This window comes from Callionymus lyra, chromosome 1 (assembly GCF_982586985.1).
Source record: "Callionymus lyra chromosome 1, fCalLyr1.hap1.1, whole genome shotgun sequence".
In the NCBI taxonomy this organism is placed as follows: domain Eukaryota; kingdom Metazoa; phylum Chordata; class Actinopteri; order Syngnathiformes; family Callionymidae; genus Callionymus; species Callionymus lyra.
The window spans coordinates 51,630,852-51,652,450 of NC_141818.1; the positions used below are offsets into that span (position 1 = coordinate 51,630,852).

The 21,599-nt window shown below is 38.1% G+C and overlaps 1 protein-coding gene across 3 annotated transcripts in view; it reads left to right on the forward strand.

The window, feature by feature from the left end:
- The window catches only part of LOC148090092 (uncharacterized), a 99,253-nt gene that overhangs the window by 39,685 nt on the left and 37,969 nt on the right, over window positions 1–21,599 (forward strand). For all 3 annotated transcript variants that reach the window (XM_087812153.1, XM_087812162.1, XM_087812171.1), the window contains exons 8-13: window positions 7,160–7,204; window positions 9,091–9,144; window positions 11,003–11,047; window positions 14,154–14,207; window positions 17,048–17,092; window positions 20,736–20,789. In XM_087812153.1, the coding sequence (XP_087668279.1) occupies window positions 7,160–7,204; window positions 9,091–9,144; window positions 11,003–11,047; window positions 14,154–14,207; window positions 17,048–17,092; window positions 20,736–20,789 (297 nt within the window). The remainder of the gene's footprint in view (window positions 1–7,159; window positions 7,205–9,090; window positions 9,145–11,002; window positions 11,048–14,153; window positions 14,208–17,047; window positions 17,093–20,735; window positions 20,790–21,599) is intronic.

Here is a 21,599-nt window from a genome sequence, read left to right on the forward strand (position 1 = left end):
ATGAAGATGCTTTGCAGTCTGGGCGAGTGTCTGAAAGAAGCACTTCTGTCCTGACAGGTTTGGATAAAGATTGATGTCCCACTCCTTTGTTGGATCTTTAATTTCCTATTCCTCCTGAAGGCGAGTTATGTCAAGCTTCATTAGGTCAGGTTTGTCGATGGCCCTCGATGATGATGAACTGAACCAGGATCTGTTGCAGCACGACATCCCTGCCGTCGTCCTCCGAGTGTGGGTCGTTTTACAATGTAACACTCGGGTGGGAGGAAACCAGAGTGGTCTCAAACTGCATGTTTGCACAAGTTAAAGAAGTTAAAGTTCATAATCAATGACTGACATAGCAGAGATCCCTTAAAAAAAGAACCTTCCAGGCGAACTCAGCAACCTCGATTCCAGTAACAACACGAGTCGAGAAAATATGATATTCATCAGTTTCTTTTCTCAACATCTCTGCAGATTCATTATGGCAGTTACTCGCACATAGAGAACTTTTCCTGAAATGCCCTGGTCTTGTTTGTCCGCCAGACTCGCGCACTAATTCTTCGCTCGACAATGTCTTCCACATGGCTTTGCTGGACGACCATTGTCTAACACATCTGTGGAATCACGTCAGCCGCCAATTCTGTGATCGACTGTTCATGCCTTGTTGTCGGCGTTTGGCTACGGATTCAAAATTGTACCCAAACAAAGCTAACGTTGGCACATATTGAAGTATTCAACGTCCTTTAAACCTCACAGCTGGAGATGATTCTATAGGGCTTGTCTCAGTGATAAATGTTTGATGTGCTTTTTTATTTTAACGTCGGTTCCATTTAAAATACAAGTCGAGGCGGTCGTTTAAAATCCTTCTAAACGACCAATAGGACGTGAATATATCCATGATGTAACCAGCTGAGAACAAGTGTATTAAATTCAGGAGGAAAATAACCTGAATGTCCAACAGTAACACACACACAACCAGAAACAGAAACAAGGGATAGAACCTAAAAACCAAGGATCACGCTGATGTCACTACGTACTCGCAGAACACAATATTACAACACAAAATGAGGGAATTCCAAATAATATTTGGTTGTCAAGACACATTTACAGAAACAATATCAAAGGTCAGAAACGCAAAAGGAAAACAAGAGTAGTTGTCCAAACACAATGAATGTAATCTAAGCACAGACGAAAGGCACGTAGAGGTCAAAACACACCAGCAGAGAAATTATTACTATGCAGGAAAAGGAACAGGAAATGATAGACGTTGCGCACAATTGGTTAAATATTAGTTTCTATCAAGTCAAAATTTAAATGTTTTTAATACTGTTTTTTTTTTTTTTTACTATAAGATGCATTTTTAAATCTTTTACGTTTCTCAAAAAGTCAAAAGTGTTTATGTATTAAATCTGGTTCTAATCAAACTGATTTAATGTGATGTGAAATTAAACGTAATCAATCGAAATGTTAGTAAGTGATGAAGCTGCACCTCAATAGTATTAGCAGTATACTCCTCGAGGAGGAGTAATACCTTATAATAGTAAAGGTGTGAAGCATAGCATTATCTTCAGAGTCCACTAGATGGTAGTGATGTGTTGATGAAGCTTCATGAAACCATTATCTTCAGAGTCCACTAGATGGTAGTGATGTGTTGATGAAGCTTCATGAAACAGTGTCATTATCTTCAGAGTCCAGTAGATGGTAGTGATGTGTTGATGAAGCTTCATGAAACAGTGTCATTATCTTCAGAGTCCACTAGATGGTAGTGATGTGTTGATGAAGCTTCATGAAACAGTGTCATTATCTTCAGAGTCCAGTAGATGGTAGTGATGTGTTGATGAAGCTTCATGAAACAGTGTCATTATCTTCAGAGTCCACTAGATGGTAGTGATGTGTTGATGAAGCTTCATGAAACCGTGTCATTATCTTCAGAGTCCACTAGATGGTAGTGATGTGTTGATGAAGCTTCATGAAACAGTGTCAATATCTTCAAAGTCCACTAGATGGTAGTGATGTGTTAATGAAGCTTCATGAAACGGTGTCAATATCTTCAGAGTCCACTTTGTTTTAAGCAACTGTTCTCATGAAACATCATTTTTAAAGTGATGGCGCCACCTACTGACTTCTGAACAACATGACACTGTTTCATGAAGCTTCATCAACATAGGTTCTGTGCTTCAAATAATGTTATGGTGTTTGTATACAAATGGCAGCTGTTACGAAGTGGATTTCAAACTCAAGCCCACCAGTTCAGCAGCAGAACAAATGTTCATGATCCGGTGGGACCTATACTCTAAATATGTTAACTATTTAACTAACTTTGTCTTTTGTGATGCCTGGTCAATGGTCTACTGGGAGTTCTCAGGTTCCTGCAGCAGAACACAACTATCTTCTGTCCCAACAATGTCCGGTCTTCACTTGATGAAAGAGCAAGAGTAGAAGTCTAAGACCACTCTGGTAACTGCTCATTCACACTTGGATCTCACCAGCTTCTTGCCTCCTCTGGTGGCCTACTTGTGGCACCATTTGTAGCGAAAATTTAAGAATAAATTCTAAATGGCTCTTACTTATACAGCGCTTTTCTATGCTTATTCAGCATCTAAAGCGCTTTAAGTTACACATTTACCCATTCAAACACACTGATGGGAGTAGGCTGCAAAGCAGCACACCAGCTCAACCATCAGGAGCAATCAGGGTAAGGTGTCTTGATCGGGGAAACAACACGACAATCTCACCCGGAGCTTTGAACCTGCAACTTCTCAGGCCACAAGTAGACCAATACCATCTGAGCAGTGACGCTCTCAGTGTTGGCTCCTGTTGTGAAGGATTGTTCGTCGCGTTGAACCATTTCTTGTATTCGTCTTTCCTGTGAACAACGTGACTTTGAGCTTCACACCTCTTTCCTTTTCTCTCCGAACATTTCTTCTCACCGTCTAACAGCCGTGATTCCTGGTGTCTTGTCCGCTCGTGAAGATGGATTCTCTGGCGATCAAAGGAAACCAGGTCGAGGTCCATCTTTCAAACGCCGGTACCATCGATCAACCGTGACTCTGCACTTCCACGGAGGCCGACGCTGCGAGAAAACGCTTTTGTGTGCAACTTTCTTTCCTCCTCCTCTCGCGGGACTCAATTACAGCAGAGCAATAATGCCTCGGCTGGAGCCGGGACAATCTATTATGCAACCGGACAGAACCGACTGCGAAAAGCCATCTGGACTCCTCCGGTCTCGGCCACTCAATTTACCGAGCATGACAGGAAAAACAAAGACCTCTTCGTGCTCCTATTGCCAAGTGAGTCATAAAACACATAGTCATGGGAAAACGATGATATTCCGGCGGCTGGTTCGCGGTCGCTTGCGGGGTCTCTTTTGGCCGGGGTCCAGGCCGAGGTCGGGGTCTTGGAACAGATGCTCCATTTCCTGTTCTGAGTCATCAGTTCAAGTGGGTTACTGTTACAGACGGATTCACAACTGCCTGACGAGCCTGTGGAGGATTCAAACTCACAGTGTTTCCATTGACTGGAAGAAGCTGTCGCACCTACTCCTGCGGGTTTGATGGTCGGTCTCTGGATTGTTTCCTTCACACGCTCGTATATGAGCCATGAGTCACAGTCCTGCTGACTCTCATCATGAAGAACCTAAACTTCTTTGACTGTGTTGGTGTCAAGGATCGACGTGAGCCAGACACAAGTCTCTCCAAGTCAAGAACATTAAGTCTGGAACCACATGGATCCAGTTTGACACGCTCATTTAAAAACGCAATCATGATTTCACGAGAATCATTTCCAGCAGATTGGATGAGATGTTGGCGACCTATATTTCCAAGATGATCTGCTTTTATTGTTGGAGATCATCTTTTTTTTCTTTTTTTTTTTCTTATTAAAGTTGAGATTTACAAGTCATCTTTTCATTTACGGCTCATCACCCAAGTGACATGTTTGGAGGTTTGGAATCGTTTATCAAAGACAGATGTTCCTTGTGGTCCAGGGTGGAAGATGTTGAGGAACATCTTGGTGGTCGTGAAAGAGAAGAAAGCCAGAAGATAGGGGGTTGATCCAGAAGAGGGAAAGCACTGGAACAAACTGTAGTTACGAGCCATCAACGTTCATCATGATTCTTCAGGACTGTCCTGTCTCCAGATGTAAATCCAGAGCTAACGTGTTGCTAATGCTAACAGATGGACATCAAGATAAAGCATGTAAAACTGTAAACGGCTCTTCTTCTGGTGCAATTCATTGTAATTCTGATTTCTATTCACTTTATTGATAAACAAAAAGAAGCTAATTTCATGGAGAAAAATACTTACTGCCCTAAAAAATACCCTGTACTATAATTTAAAATGGTAAAGTACTGAAGCACATCAGTGGCTTCAGAACATTTAAAAATGATAAAACTCTCTTTATTTAAATTTTGTTTTGTTATCTTATCATTGAATCATTTATTTAAATAATTCTGATATTGAAAGTGTTTTTTAATTAATTAAATGAAAAAGAAAATCCAATTTTTTTCAGTTTATTTTCGATTTTTATTTATTTACTAATAATTCAATTTAATAATTGATTTTTTGGGGATTATTAGAATCAGAATATCAAACTATATAAATAATGAAATACAATTAAAAAAAATCAATGAAATAAATGCAACCTTTTATTGTAGAAACTATGCACAATACAACAATTTAAATTAACCCAAAAATATTTTCATGAAATGTAAAATTACATTTTCAGATGGCACCGATTTACTCAAAATAAATGTCAAGGAAGATCAACGACGGTCTGTCCCGTCTGTGCCCAATTGTAAACCGTGAAACAGACCAGATGCTTCTTCTTGTTCGTCCTCTTGTCACTAAACACGTTCCAAGCTTCTTTCAACTGTAAAGCGCTGGAAGTCGTTGAAGGACCTTCAGGCACATTTTTATGTCCTTCTGTCACGGCTGTTCTTTGGCTCCTGCAGGAGCTCCGTCGACGCTCCAAGAGTCACACTTTTTGAGGTCCGTCCTCAGATAAATAGTCGAGTGATCAGACTTTGACAGGACGGATCGGACTGGAGCGGCGAGTGATTAACATCTGCGCGTCTCATCCCCGCGAGTGTCATGTTCAAACAAACAAATGAGCTGACATTGCTTAAGAAGTTGAAGGAGATGATGTTTTTATATTGATGGGAAAAGTCTGTGAGTTTCTGATGAAAGCCAGATTTCTTTAAAGACCTCATAACAACTCTGGTCTCATCTCATGACCACCAACAGATACGTAACGAGCAGTCAACAGTGGACGACTGAGCCCCAGAGGATGAACTGTTAAGTCAATTGTTTTTATTATAAATCAAACAATGAGTGAAAACATTTGTGGACAAAACTGAAACTCTGGTGATTGCTCCTGATGATGAGGTTCCAGGGTTGAGTCAGTACTTGGGTGACTTAGGTCAGTCTGAGCCTGAGAAACCTGGGTGTTGTATTTGATAAAGACATGTCTCTTGTTCAACACTGAAGAAAACTGACCAGAAACTGTTTCCTTCAACTGAGAAAAATCTCTAAACTTAGGAAAATGTTGTCGGAACATGATCTGGATCGTATGATCCATTTGTTTGTGTCTTCTCGTCTGGACTATTGTAACAGTTTGTTTTCATGTCTAAACAAGTAGGATGTGTCTCGCCTACAGTTCATACAAAACTCTGCAGCCAGAATTCTGAGCCGCTCTAGTAGAAGAACTCACATTTCTCCTTCAAACTCTCCACTGGCTGCCAGTTTCTTTCAGGATCAACTTTAAAATTCTGGTTCTTACTTTCAGATCTATTCATGGTCAGACCTTCCATCAGTGATCTGATCCAGCCTTACACCCCAGCTCGGGCTCTGAGGTCTGTGGATCAGAATCTACTGGTGGTCCCTGAAGCTTTGGAACCATCTCTGTGTCTGATGATCTACTGACATTTTTATTTGAGCTTTTCATAGATTCTCTGAGACTCCTGTGTTGTTCTCGATGTTATCTTGACCTTTTAAGTATATAATTTATTGGGTATTGTTTTGATTGTTTAAGTTCTTTGTGACCCTGGTCTAGAAAAGCACTCTATAAATATTACTTATTTACTTACTTACAAGTTGTATCTACAAAACTGATTGAAGTGGAACCAGCAACCCGTAGTGATGTGTTGATGAAGCTTCATGAAACAGTGTAATGTTGTCCAGAGGTCAGTAGGTGATGCCATGAGTTTAAAAATGATGTTACATTAGAACAGTTGTTCAAAACAAAGGAAAATAGTAGCAGAGACACCATCTAGTGGACTCTGGAATAACCACTTTAGTCCACTAACTGCTTTAAGATGAAGTGATAAAACTATTGTTTAGAAAAAAGGTAAAATAAGCATATATTAAAAAAAAATGTTTATTTAGTTAAATCAATTACAGTAGTAAACAAACATAATATGAAACTTGAAGTCTTATAAACATTCACTGCGAATACTTATGATATGAATCACACAAACATTAAAGAAAAGTGGCAGTTTTTCTCTTCCAGCTTCTACCATTTTGAACAGTTGCTCTTGTCACTGTGTCATCTTGAAGTGCTTCTCCTGTGATACAAACTAATGGATTGTTATTTGAATTGTGTGATTCTACTACAAAACACAGGAGTCTGTTTCTCATTCAACTGTGCTGACATCAACATATTAGACAAGTTTTTGGTGTTTTATCAACTCACAACTTAATTGATCAATAGGTTAAAGTTTTTATGTCTCTGTCACTGGTTCTGCACGGCTTGTGACTCTCATGTAGTAAATGTTCTTCTCCAAGATGCAGTAAGTTCCTCATCATGACCATGTTTTACACTTCTTACTTTATAAAGTTGCTCTGAAATCTGGGCGAACGAGAGGTTACGAGAGTCCATTGTGACATAACAATGGCTTCACTCCTCCAGCCAGCTGTAACTAGGCCTCGCTTTGTTTATACAACGAGTCCCTTGGAGGTGGAGACTTCCGGGATCGATGATGCACGGTGACAAACCTCCATGCTCGACCAATCACAGCAGAGTGGGCGTGGTTATGATCAACAAGAGTTTAGCTGCACAATGATGATGACCCTGGTCTAGAAAAACTCTATAAATATAAAGTACTTACTTACTTAATATTGTCGTGCACCATAGATGATGTTTGTATCAAAACGTCTCTGATGATCCATTTTGTCACCTACAGGGACAGAAAGGTCACCCGGGTTCGATCGGTCTCCATGGCGACCCAGTAAGTATCACTCCTGCTGTAATAATCTGCTTCATCATTCATTTAAAATGTAATTACCATGAAGGTGACGAGTGTAAACACAAGCTCAGCGACTGCTCTGTTTGCGCCGCAACCGACGCTATTAGAGTCTTGTGTACATGTCACCCCATGTTTACTCGTCCAATAAGAGGCTCGGTCCACACTGGGGTCCCGCGAGAGTCCGCGGGCGCTTCTCCATTTATAGTTGGAGTCGCAGGAGACGCTCGCAGTGCAACAGCAGGTCGTTACAGTGAAGCCGGGGGTTGGAACAGTGTCATGAGGAGACACAGTTGTTGTGGAATCTTGGCGGGAAGACAGAGAGAGAGAGAGGTTTGTTGGCGTCCACACAACTGGGCCAAACCTCCGGACCCGGATTCCTGCTCCTCCTCCTCTGCCTGGCGCTGGATCAGGATTCTGTCTGCTATCTCTGGGAAGAATGTGCCGCGTCACTCTCAATGAAAGACTCTCCCTGCAGCCATTCTAATGATTTTACAAACTATTTGGACTCATTACACGAGTAGACGATGAACGGAGTGACGGATCCATTGTGCGATACGCATTAACCCTTTGATAACGACGGTTGTTCCCAGGTGGCCCCGGTTTGATTCGATTTGAGAAATGAGTCAAGATTAAGGCTGCACGAGATATCGAGAAAATATCGATATCCCAATATTGGCATGTGTGATATGCATGTTGAAAACATGTGATCATTTATCATTTTTCATTGTTAAAATCAAGCATTTCTAAAATGCGCACTTCGATCAATCAGTGTCACGTTCTGTAAAGTTGTCAATTTGTACTTCTATGTCTTGTTGTTGTTTACGTCTCCGTCCGTCTGTGAACTGTGCGACGCAGCTTGTTAGCCTCGGTTGCTATGGCGACGCGTCTTCGAGGCTCAGTATATCCACGGAAGTAATACTAACTTCTGATCTAGTCAAACACTAGTGATCCAGTCACTCGTCCCTTTCAAACTCCTTTGTTAAAGCAACATATTGTAAGAACTTTTCATCTCGTCTCAGTTGTTTTCTTATAAGATCGTGAACTTCCGAACAAACCTGTCCGTCTTCACCGTATGCTAACGAGCTAAGTTGTTAGCGTCATTCATAAAGTGTTATGTGTGCGTGTACAAGGAGGTGGATTTATTATTGATTTGGTGATATCACGATTCGCCGGCGGCTCCTCTCTGATGTCGCTCAGTTTGGCGGGAAACCGATGCAAGTCCCGCGAGACTGAGCGTTAGAAGTGATATTTTTCTACCTTCATGTCGGCACAGAAGTGCAGAAATAAATGAAAGGTAAATAATGCATCGTTTTCCTTCTTTAAACCCCCGGACCTTCACTACAGTACTCGCTCCTGCGCTCGACTGTGTTTCACATTTTTTGGAGAAAGAAAAAAATATCACATTAATATCGATATCGCACTTCAAGACACCAATATTGAATATCCATCTGGAGCAACACGAGTACAACATATACAATTCAATATCTCATCTTATGGGAAGTTTAAAATTAAAATTCAAGTCACAGGCGAACAAAAAAGTATGTTTTACTGAATTAACTGCAACAGGAAGTATGACTGATGTTTCATTAATTCATCTTAAATGTCTTTGTGTTTGCTTTCCAACACATTTATTTCCTTCAATGTCAGTTTTGACTTTTATTCCAAGTCTGTATAACTGTAGACATTAATACTCTCTGTTTCTTGTAACATTTTGTCAGTGAACTCAGCAGTGCTGCTCATAGCTTTACCTATTTTGTTCCCAGAGATATTGTAAGTTACAGAGAAGGTCCAAGAGTTGTTGTATGAAGAAGCACATAACTCTTGATAAAGAAAATCTTTGTATTAATGGTTTCTGTTGTTCTCTGCAGGGAGCACGAGGAGATGATGGGAAGCCCGGGACCAAAGGCTATCCTGGCAGGCAGGTGCAGTAAATCTAATGTTGCAGTGCTGGTTATATCATTTATATGTTAAACACAAACAAGCCAAGATCAGAAATTTCTCCATTGATGTGTTTTTGCACATTTTTCTTTTACACAAGAAGTGTAAAATGATGACGACTAGAAACTTTCTCTTCTTTTAAACATGCATAGGTTTGTAAAAACTAACCTCTGTGAGCAATGCTTCAGAGGGTTTTAGTACTGATGTGCTGGTGAAGCTTCATGAAACAGTGTCATGTTGTTCAGAGGTCAGTAGGTGGCGCCATCAGTTTAAAAATAACGTTTCCTTTGAACAGTTGTTCAAAACAAAGGGAAACAGTGCAGAAACGCCATCTAGTGGACTCTGAAGATAATGACACTGTTTCATGAAGCTTCATCAAAACATCACTACCACCTAGTGGTCTCTGAAGATAATGACACTGTTTCATGAAGCTTCAACAACACATCACTACCATCTAGTGGACTCTGAAGATAATGACACTGTTTCATGAAGCTTCATCAACACATCACTACCATCTAGTGGACTCTGAAGATAATGACACTGTTTCATGAAACTTCATCAACACATCACTACCATCTAGTGGACTCTGAAGATAATGACACTGTTTCATGAAGCTTCATCAACACATCACTACCATCTAGTGGACTCTGAAGATAATAACACTGTTTCATGAAACTTCATCAACACATCACAACCATCTAGTGGACTCTGAAGATAATGACACTGTTTCATGAAGCTTCATCAACACATCACTACCATCTAGTGGACTCTGAAGATAATGACACTGTTTCATGAAGCTTCATCAACACATCACTACCATCTAGTGGACTCTGAAGATAATGACACTGTTTCATGAAACTTCATCAACACATCACTACCATCTAGTGGACTCTGAAGATAATGACACTGTTTCATGAAGCTTCATCAAAACATCACTACCATCTAGTGGACTCTGAAGATAATGACACTGTTTCATGAAGCTTCATCAACACATCACTACCATCTAGTGGACTCTGAAGATAATGACACTGTTTCATGAAACTTCATCAACACATCACTACCATCTAGTGGACTCTGAAGATAATGACACTGTTTCATGAAACTTCATCAACACATCACTACCATCTAGTGGACTCTGAAGATAATGACACTGTTTCATGAAACTTCATCAACACATCACTAGTTTTAGAAAGTTATTACCGCAGAGTTCAGAGACTGTCAAGTCTTAAAAATCCACTTCTAATGATCAGCAAATCAATCATGTATCGTGTCCTCAAATGAACTTCACCTGTTCTGGCTGTGAAACACCTGTTACCGTGACGACAGAGAGAAGATCAGTAGGTTTCATCTCTAATAACTTCCCTCGAGGAAAACCTGTGGCTAACGGTTCAACTCTCCGGGGTCCCGTGACCTCTCTCTGACCTCTCAAAGTTTTTCCAAACTTGGCGTTGGATTGAAAAAGTGCGACATGAAGATGGTTAGAGGAAACATGAACCTCCTGCTGCTCACCGAGGCCTTTGATAAGTCCAGGTCTCTGTTGCGTTGGCAGACTTAAGTCCTCGGAGCCACATCCCTGATCCCCTTAGACACGTCTTAATGGGGCGTGATGGATTAGGTTCCAGCGCCCCCTGTCCTGTGACTCACCGGCGCTGCAGACACGGTTCATCTCCGTGGCCCGAGGATGAGACTTCCTGCGGTGAAGGATGTTGCGAAAATATACTCGTGTTGCTCCAGATGTATTTCAACCATTAAAAGCTACTTTGACTGCGTGAATGTTGAGAAGAAAATCGGTTTCAATTGAAAGTGGATTTTGCTGATGTCGTGTCAATTTTGTGATTTCAGGGTTTATCAGGACCGGTAGGAAAACCTGGGCCAAAAGGAGAGAAGGTGAGACTTTGTTTTATTGATATTTGGACAGAGAAAACAACAACATTAAATCATATAATAAGCAAAAGTTTGAGTGAATTTTGCAGCAAATAACATCATTTTCAAGTAAATATTTCCAGTTGATGTACTTTAATATGTGCTCCCATGGTACTACATGTTTAAATGTATTTCATGAAGTTGGTCAGTCAGGAGAAGAAAGCTCTTTATTCAGTCTGTTACAAACAGTTGATTTATTAGGTAGTGGGAGACACTAATGACCACACCCACCTTACTTAGGGGGCCAACAAATCGGTGAACTCCCATGATGCCTTTCTATAAACTGGTCGCTACAATACTGCATTTAAATTCTACGTCTATGCTGCTGTGTCAAAGGTCATGGTCAGAAAGACGATTGAAAGTGATTGTTGGCTGGGCGGCAAAGCATTATGAGGTTGAAAGTTAATTTGAAATGTAAAAGAATAAATGTAAACGTAAATCTCGTGATAAACAAACAGAGGTTAAAATTTTTGATTGCTCTTTTATAAGTGAACATCCCATCATGCATTGCAGGACTAGAAGGTGTTGCTGGACAACTGTTTGCTTTAGTTTCCAAGGTTAACATGGATATATTTGCAGTGTTTGTGTGACATTATGGATCTTTTATTGTTTCTAGAGTGTGTTTATTTTAAAGTGCCTGCATTCGCAGATAATAATTGAAATATTGTTTCTCAGTTTTACTGCCTCCTTCAGGCTTACAGCTGCAAAATACACACAATGATTCATCAAGAAACAAACAATATTCCTAAAAATTCCTATTATGGTATTAATAATTACTTATTTGGTTCGAACAAGGTTTTTTTTTCCTGTTGTATTTTTTACACCGTAACAGTGTTCCTCATTTATCCAGTGTTGGTGAAAATCCGCGGAGGAACATCAAGATATTTATTTTGTTATTTACAGAATTTTAAAATCCTATAAAAATACAATAAACACTTTTTTTTTTGAATAATATTATTGTGATCGTCATTGAAGACTGAGAGGAAACTTCAATGATGATTTACTTTCTGTGATGATAATGATGATGATGATGATAATAAAGATGACTATGATGAAGGTGATGAAGATTTTGAAGGTTAAGATGAAGATGAAGATCAAGGTGCAGATCAAGATGATTAAGGTGAAGATGAAGGTGATGACGATGATGAAGATGAAGAAGATGATGATGATGATGATGATGGTTAAGGTGAATGTAAAGATGAAGATAATGATGAAGATCAAGATCAAGGTGAAGATCAAGATGATTAAGATGAAGATGAAGATGAAGGTGATGGTGATGGTGATGGTGATGAAGATGAAGATGATGATGTGAAGGTGGAGAAGAAGATGATGATGATGATGGTGAAGGTCAAGATGAAGATGGTGAAGGTGATTTAAACAATGGTGATGAAGTTGAAGATAATGATGATGATGAAGATTGAGATGAAGATGATTAAGGTGGTGATGAAGTTGAAGATAATGATGATGATGAAGATTGAGATGAAGATGATTAAGGTGAAGATGAAGATAATGAAGGTGATGGTGATGAAGATGATGAAGATCAAGATGAAGTTGAAGGTAAAGATGATGATGATGAAGATTGAGATGAAGATGATTAAGGTGAAGATTAAGTTGAAGATGAAGATGATGGTGAAGGTAAAGATGAAGATGATGGTGAAGGTAAAGATGAAGATGATGGGGAAGGTAAAGATGAAGATGATGGTGATGAAGATTGAGATGAAGATGATTAAGGTGAAGATTAAGTTGAAGGTGAAGATGAAGATGATGGTGAAGGTAAAGATGAAGATGATGGTGAAGGTAAAGATGAAGATGATGGTGAAGGTAAAGATGAAGATGATGGTGAAGGTAAAGATGAAGATGATGGTGAAGGTAAAGATGAAGATGATGGTGAAGGTAAAGATGAAGATGATGGTGAAGGTAAAGATGAAGATGATGGGGAAGGTAAAGATGAAGATGATGATGATGAAGATTGAGATGAAGATGATTAAGGTGAAGATTAAGTTGAAGGTGAAGATGAAGATGATGGTGAAGGTAAAGATGAAGATGATGGTGAAGGTAAAGATGAAGATGATGGTGAAGGTAAAGATGAAGATGATGGTGAAGGTAAAGATGAAGATGATGGTGAAGGTAAAGATGAAGATGATGGGGAAGGTAAAGATGAAGATGATGGTGATGAAGATGATTAAGGTGATGATGACAACAACGATGATGAAGGTGAAGATGATGGTAATTAAGGTGATGATGATGATGATGATGATAAAGATGAAGTTAAAGATAAAGATGATGAAGGTGAAGTTAAAGATGAAGGTGAAGATGATGATGATAAAGTTCACTGCACAGAGAAATAAATCTTCACGGCTCTCATGATTGTGTCATGATGCTCTGGTCAGATGTTTTTTCTTCAGCAAAACCTTTGGAAAAATGTCACAAGACAATGAATATGATAATGAAGTCCTTCAGCAGCTCTTCATTATCCAATCAGCACAGATGATACAGAACTTTTGGATTGGCCAGGACTCATTCTGTGTTATATATACATGTCAGTAAAAGCTGAAATAATCAAAGATACACACACTAAAAACTTCTATGTCAGCAAATGCACAACAACGTAAAGGTGCGTCACAACCAACACTAACCTCTCAACATAAGTGTCTTTTTGTTTGTCCGAGCAGGTCCAGGTCCAGGTCCAGGTCCAGGTCCCCCACACGCTCCCTGACACGAGGGTATGTGCCCTTGGACTACATCGTGGAAGCCAGCACCATGCAGTCCATGGGCATATACACTCGCCTCAAGGCTCTTCTGCTCCTGGCTGTGATTAACAAACTCACAGATTGTGTTCCAGGGTTTTCAGACGTTCTCTCCGCAGATCGATGGAGTCTGATTCGGTGGCGCTCCGTCCCGTCTTAACCACACACTCGCTTCGAGCCGTCCGAGCATGAATCCTCGACGGCTGAAGTCTTTATTGAGCTTGTTAGACGTGAGCCATTTGCTAACGATTTTCCTTGTGTTTCCCTTTCATTTTCGGTGGCTTATCTCCTCCACACCCGCCATCTTGTCCTTATCTCCTCAGGGCCACATCGGCAGCCACGGACTCTTCGGCCTCCCCGGCTCCGACGGTGAGAGAGTGAGTATTGACGGGTCTTGAGTCGCGATGTTCGTGACGCTGTATGTTCTCAAGTGACTTACTGACGGTACTCAGGAAAAAAACTGATAAAAAATTATGTTTTTATGGCGAATAATTCTATGTTTTAGTTCAGTTTTGAATACATTTTACTTGTGCTGCTGCAAAAGCTTCAACTGTTGCAGTGCGTTCTATCAGCATACAGTACTATCATGTATACACTATTGACAAAATTACCATCTTGAATACACTCTTTAAAAAATACTATTTTCAATACATTTGACAAAAATACCATCATGTATACACTATTGACAAAAATACTATCTCGAATACACTCTTTAAACAATACTATTTGGTATACACTCAACAAAAATACTATCATGTATACACTATTGACAAAAATACTATCTTGAATACACTCTTTAAACAATACTATTTTGTATACACTCGACAAAAATGCTATCATGTATACACTATTGATAAAAAATACCATGATGTATACACTATTGACAAAAATACCATCTTGAATACACTCTTTAAAAAATACTATTTTGTATACACTCGACAAAAATGCTATCATGTATACACTATTGATTAAAAATACCATGATGTATACACTACTGTAAAAAACAAAAACATCTTGAATACACTCTTTACAAAATACTATTTTGAATACATTCGACAAAAATACTATCATGTATACACTATTGACAAAAATACTGTCATGTATACACTATTGACAAAAATATCTTGAATACACTCTTTAAACAATACTATTTTGTATACACTCGACAAAAATGCTATCATGTATACACTATTGACAAAAATACTATCATGTATACACTATTGACAAAAATACTATCTTGAATACACTCTTTAAACAATACTATTTTGTATACACTCGACAAAAATGCTATCATGTATACACTATTGATAAAAAATACCATGATGTATACACTATTGATAAAAAATACCATGATGTATACACTATTGACAAAAATACCATCTTGAATACACTCTTTAAACAATACTATTTTGTATACACTCGACAAAAATGCTATCATGTATACACTATTGATTAAAAATACCTTGATGTATACACTACTGTAAAAAACAAAAACTTCTTGAATACACTCTTTACAAAATACTATTTTGAATACATTCGACAAAAATACTATCATGTATACACTAGTGACAAAAATACTATCTTTAATAGACTCTTTGAACAATACTTTTTTGTATACACTCGACAAAAATGCTATCATGTATACACTAGTGATAAAAAATACCATGATGTATACACTACTGTAAAAAACAAAAACATCTTGAATACACTCTTTACAAAATACTATTTTGAATAGATTCGACGAAAATACTATCCTGTATACACTAGTGACAAAAATACTATCATGTATACACTAGTGACAAAAATACTATCTTTAATAGAATCTTTGAACAATACTTTTTTGTATACACTCGACAAAAATGCTATCATGTATACACTATTGATAAAAAATACCATAATGTATACACTACTGTAAAAAACAAAAACATCTTGAATACACTCTTTACAAAATACTATTTTGAATACATTCGACAAAAATACTATCATGTATACACTAGTGACAAAAATACTGTCATGTATACACTATTGACAAAAATATCTTGAATACACTCTTTAAACAATACTATTTTGTATACACTCGACAAAAATGCTATCATGTATACACTATTGATAAAAAATACTGTGATGTATACATTACTGTAAAAAACAAAAACATCTTGAATACACTCTTTACAAAATACTATTTTGAATACATTCGACGAAAATTCTATCATGTATACACTAGTGACAAAAATACTATCATGTATACACTATTGACAAAAATACTGTCTTTAAAAGTCTCTTTGAACAATACTTTTTTGTATACACTCGACAAAAACGCTATCATGTATACACTATTGACAAAAATGCTATCTTTAATAGACTCTTTGAACAATACTTTTTTGTATACACTCGACAAAAATGCTATCATGTATACACTACTGTAAAAAACAAAAACATCTTGAATACACTCTTTACAAAATACTATTTTGAATACATTTGACAAAAATACTATCATGTATACACTATTGACAAAAATACTGTCATGTATACACTATTGACAAAAATATCTTGAATACACTCTTTAAACAATACTATTTTGTATAAACTCGACAAAAATGCTATCATGTATACACTATTGATAAAAAATACCATCAACTGTTGCAGTGCGTTGTGGTGATGGATGTTATATTATGGGCTGGCTCGGGTCGACAGGCCTTGAGTTTGACTTCTTGACAGCAGGTGTTTATTTTAGCCTCTGATTTTTACGTTGTGTTAAAAGACACGGAAAGTGTTTTTTTATGGTGAAAATTGTGGCAAAGAGATTATTTATCCACGTTATGAAGCCATTTTTTTCGAAGGAAAATGCTTGTAACGACAAATTAGTAAAGCTTTTATGAGCGCCTGTTGCCAAACGCAAAATTGCCTGTAAAAAGTGTAGTGTGACCCTAGCTTGCAGGGATTTTCGAGTGTATGCTTCTCCAACCGTTTTTAGCACCAGTTTAATCATGCATTATTTTCACGGAGCGACCAAGCTTGACGCTAAAGTGTCTCAGAAGAAAATCCTATCATTTTTCAAAATAAAACACTTTTAAGACGGTGATAATCAACAAAAATCATTTATTCTCTCTTTTCGTGCTTGATGGGATCCCTGTGTTGACATTATTGAAACTAGAAACTTGTATTTGATGACAAAAACAAACAACTTCCACTTTTTCTTTTCTTTTTTTGCTTCCAGGGAATTCCCGGTACTCATGGACGGAAGGGCAAGATGGGTAGGCCGGTAAAGTTTTCTCTCAACACACTTCCTTGACTTCACTTTTAACCTTCAAACCTTTTTTTTTCTAACGTCGTCTTGGTCTACGGAAGCCAGACAACGCATTCTTAAAGTAACAGTTCACGCAAAATCCAAACTTCACTCATGTTCTACTCTCATGTTGACTAATGTTGGATTATTTTCAGAGTAATCTGAGTAAAAAACTGTTTGTTCATTTTAATGTAGCGACTGGAGCTCAGTTGTCTTCGTCTCCATCTTATTACAAAAGGAACAAACAAAAACCTTCATACTGCTTGTCTGTAACGTCACTCTTGGGTTGAATCCTGGGATGTCTTTTTTGTCAGTCTTTGTGTGTCCTGAGACGGACTGGAGTCCTGTCCAGGGTGTCCCCCACCTCTCGCCCAATAAAACTGGGATGGACCCCCGCCCAACCCCCGCGGCCCCAATAAGTGATTAAACGGAACATAAAATGAATGAATACATTTAACTTGTGCTGCTGCAAGAGCTTAAACTGTTGAGGTGCGTTATGGGTTTTATATTATGGGCTGGCTCGGGTTGAGTTTTACTTGTCAATAGCAGGTGTTTATTTTGGCGTCTCTGATGCTGGAGAAGAAATTTCCTTGAATCCCATGATTTACTTAGTCGTGAAACTTTCAGCAGAAGTTTAGATCGTTGAGCCGACGCGATGGAGATTTTCACGTCGCGTGAAAAGACACGGAAAGTGTGTTTTTATGGTGAAAAATGTGGCACAGAGATTATTTATCCACGTTACGAAGCCATTTTTTTGATTGGAAATGCTTGTAACGACAAATTAGCCAAGCGTTTACGAGCGCCTGTTGCCAAACGTAAAAGCATTTTAAGTTCGTTTTAATGCGTCCGATCACCGAGATGATGATATAATGTGTCAGTTACGGGTTTGGCTCGGCCCGGCTTCGCACCACGGAACGGGGGAAGTCTGTCGTCATTGGCGCCTCAGAGTCAATTTCCCTTCTGTGCAGGAAAAAGTTGCGCTCGCTTAGCAGCCATTGTTTTCCCTGGCGGAGTCTGAACGTTCATGTTTCAAGAGGTTCTGTTGGTTGTCTGTGCAGCCAAGTCATGTAGCGGTGGTTATTCTCGCCGCTAGTAAATGATGGCGGTCGTTGTTCTGCTCAAACTTCTTGTGTTCGCACCATTGAATGAGATGTTTCAACACTTCGATACTCTACTGATGTTTACTCAAAAGTACGATTGAAGTTTGATGAAAAGGACATTTTCATGACTCGAGAAACACTTTTTCTATTAGACGCCAAGACGTATATTCCCGTTTCTATCAAGTTCAGGATTTTGATACGAGGTGAAACTTTGAGGAGAAACAGGAGATAATACTGTGAAAAGTTTTGCCGAAAGATTTGAAAATAGAGGAATAAAAGGGTCATGTTTGCTTAAAAGATTCTTCCTTGAATTCTCTAGAGATGTGGAGCAGGACAAGTAAATATTCACTGAAAGTATGATCGAAAAAAAAGAAAATTGGGCTGAAAGTTAAACCGTGTTTATTGAAAGAGGGAAAGTGGATCAAGACAGAATCTCCTTTTTTTATGAAATCATCAAACCTGACTCTCGTTCAGAAGATAAACTTTTAATCTGTCTATCCTGAGATTTCAAGTGATAGAAGCTGCTAACAATCAATCAAAAATCAAACATGAAAATGCCCCAAAAACTGGAAAATAAGAGGAAATATGATGTAAAAGAAAATAAAGGGTGACCCAAAAAGAACACCCGCGACTTTAGATAAGTCTAGTTTTTAAATCTTCTTTAATAATTTAAATAGTTCATGATTTTTAAAACTTCATATCAAAAAACAAGTCTAACAATCTTGATAAAATAAAAAAAATACTCTTGACACATACTATTTTGAATACATTCGACAAAAATACTATCATGTATACACTATTGACAAATATACCATCTTGAATACACTCTTGACAAAAATACCATCTTTAATACACTATTAACAAATATACCATCATGTAAACACTGTTGACAAAAATACTATCATGTTTACACTATTGACAAAAATACTATCATGTATACACTATTGACAAAAATACTATCTTGAATACACTCTTTAAAGAATACTATTTTGAATACACTCAACAAAAATGCTATCATGTATACACTATTGATAAAGAAATACCATGATGTATACACTATTGATAACAAATACCATCATGTATATACTATTGACAAAAATACCATCTTGAATGCACTCTTGACAAAAATACCATCTTGAATAAACTATTAACAAATATACCATCATGTAAACACTGTTGACAAAAATACTATCATGTTTACACTATTGACAAAAATACTATGTTGACTACACTCGACAAAAAACACTATTTTGAGTACACTCAACAAAAACGCTATCATGTATACAGTATTGGCAAAAATACTATCTTGACTACACTCGAAAAAAAACACTATTTTGAATACACTCAACAAAAATACTATCATGTATACACTAATGACAAAATACTATCATGTATACACTATTGACAAAAATACCATCTTGAATACACTATTGACAAAAATACCATCTTGAATACACTCTTTAAAAAATACTATTTTGAATACATTCAACAAAAATTCTATCATGTATACACTATTGACAAAAATACCATCTTGAATACACTATTGACAAAAATACCATCTTGAATACACTCTTTAAAAAATACTATTTTGAATACATTCGACAAAAATTCTATCATGTATACACTATTGACAAAAATACTATTTTGAATACAATCTTTAAAAAATACTATTTTGAATACACTCAACAAAAATACCATCATGTATACTCTAGTGATAAAAAAACACCATCTTGAATGACCAGAAATCTGTTTTTAAATGAAGTTTTAAACATAATAAACTCGTTTTAACCAAAGTTGCATCAAGTTCTAAAATAAATAACGAAAAAAAAAAAAAATTCAAAAGTCAAGGGCCTCTTGTGTCTCGGTCACGCTGTATAACACAATCATACAACAATAAAATGCATCAAAAGAACTAGAAGACGACTGTATATTTCTTTACTACCTCAATATGACAACAACATCATCAAACACATCGAGGTACAAGGATCGACTACGTGTGACTCCACATGTGTTTCTGATCCCACGGAATGAGTTATTTGACTATTTTTGGACGCAGACGAAAAGTTTCCACGTCCCCCGCCGGCTTCATGTTGCACCCATTAGGATCAATTACTTCGCCCGCGACTCTGGATCGACACAAACAACACAACTTTCTCCACCGTCACGACGCCACGCGGCAGTTGTTGACTTTGGCTCGGCGGCGAGCGTATGTGTGGCCCTCGGATCCTCGTCCTGCTTCTCGTTCTGTCTCCAAAAAAACCCGGAGAAAAGAACACAGTCAGCACTTTCCGGGGCCTCTCGATCCAACCGCTCAGGCGAGTCCTGGGGGGGGGTTTGTGTGGTCTTGTGGTCGTGGTCCCACCACGGCGTGTTCACCACCACTTGGAAAACACTCAGTCCTGGAATGTCCTGGTTCCTTCACCAGGGATGAAGTTCTGGTTCTACATTCATGAGCTCCTTTGTGAATGAAGGTGAACGAACCAACATATGTGACGAGGAACCTCATGTGTGTTTGTCAGGGGTTTCCTGGGGACCCGGGAGAGAGGGGACCTCCCGGACCAGACGGCAACCCTGTGAGTACAAAGTACTTTCGATTTAAATGTCAGTAGTTAAACACGGTTGTGGCATTATGACCGCCTGCCTATAGACGTGCAGGACTAGGATGAAACCATCAAAGAAAAGAAGATTACCACAGGTTCATCCCTACAAAGCCCCTCACAGCAGGGGGTTGAAACACCTTGAACACAGTCAGAGTTGATGGTAGAACAAAAAGATCTTGAGCCTAAACTGAAAGTTGTTGTTTTTTTTACCTCGATGGTAAGTTTCAAAGTACATGCTTTCTTCTTCTTCATACGTGACCCATAACAGAGCAACTTTCATAAACCTGTGTTTAATTTAGATAGTTTATTTTTTACTTGCAATTTCTAGATACATTTTTCAATATTTAAATAGTTATCATTCAACTTTACGATAAAACAACATGTGACAAGTTCATCTGTGTAGTGAAGACACTGTATCATGATACATATGTGTGATGAATACACTGTATCATGATACATCTGTGTGGTGAAGACACTGTATCATGATACATATGTGTGATGAATACACTGTATCATGATACATCTGTGTGGTGAAGACACTGTATCATGATACATCTGTGTGATAAAGACACTGTATCACGATACATCTGTATAGTGAAGACAATGTATCATGATACATCTGTGTAGTAAAGACACTGTATAATGATACAATTGTGTAGTGAAGACACTGTATCAGGATTGTGTGGTGAAGACATTGTATCATGAAACAGTTGCGTAGTGAAGACACTGTATCATGATACAGCTTTGTAGTGAAGAGACTGTATCATGATACCGTTGTGTAGT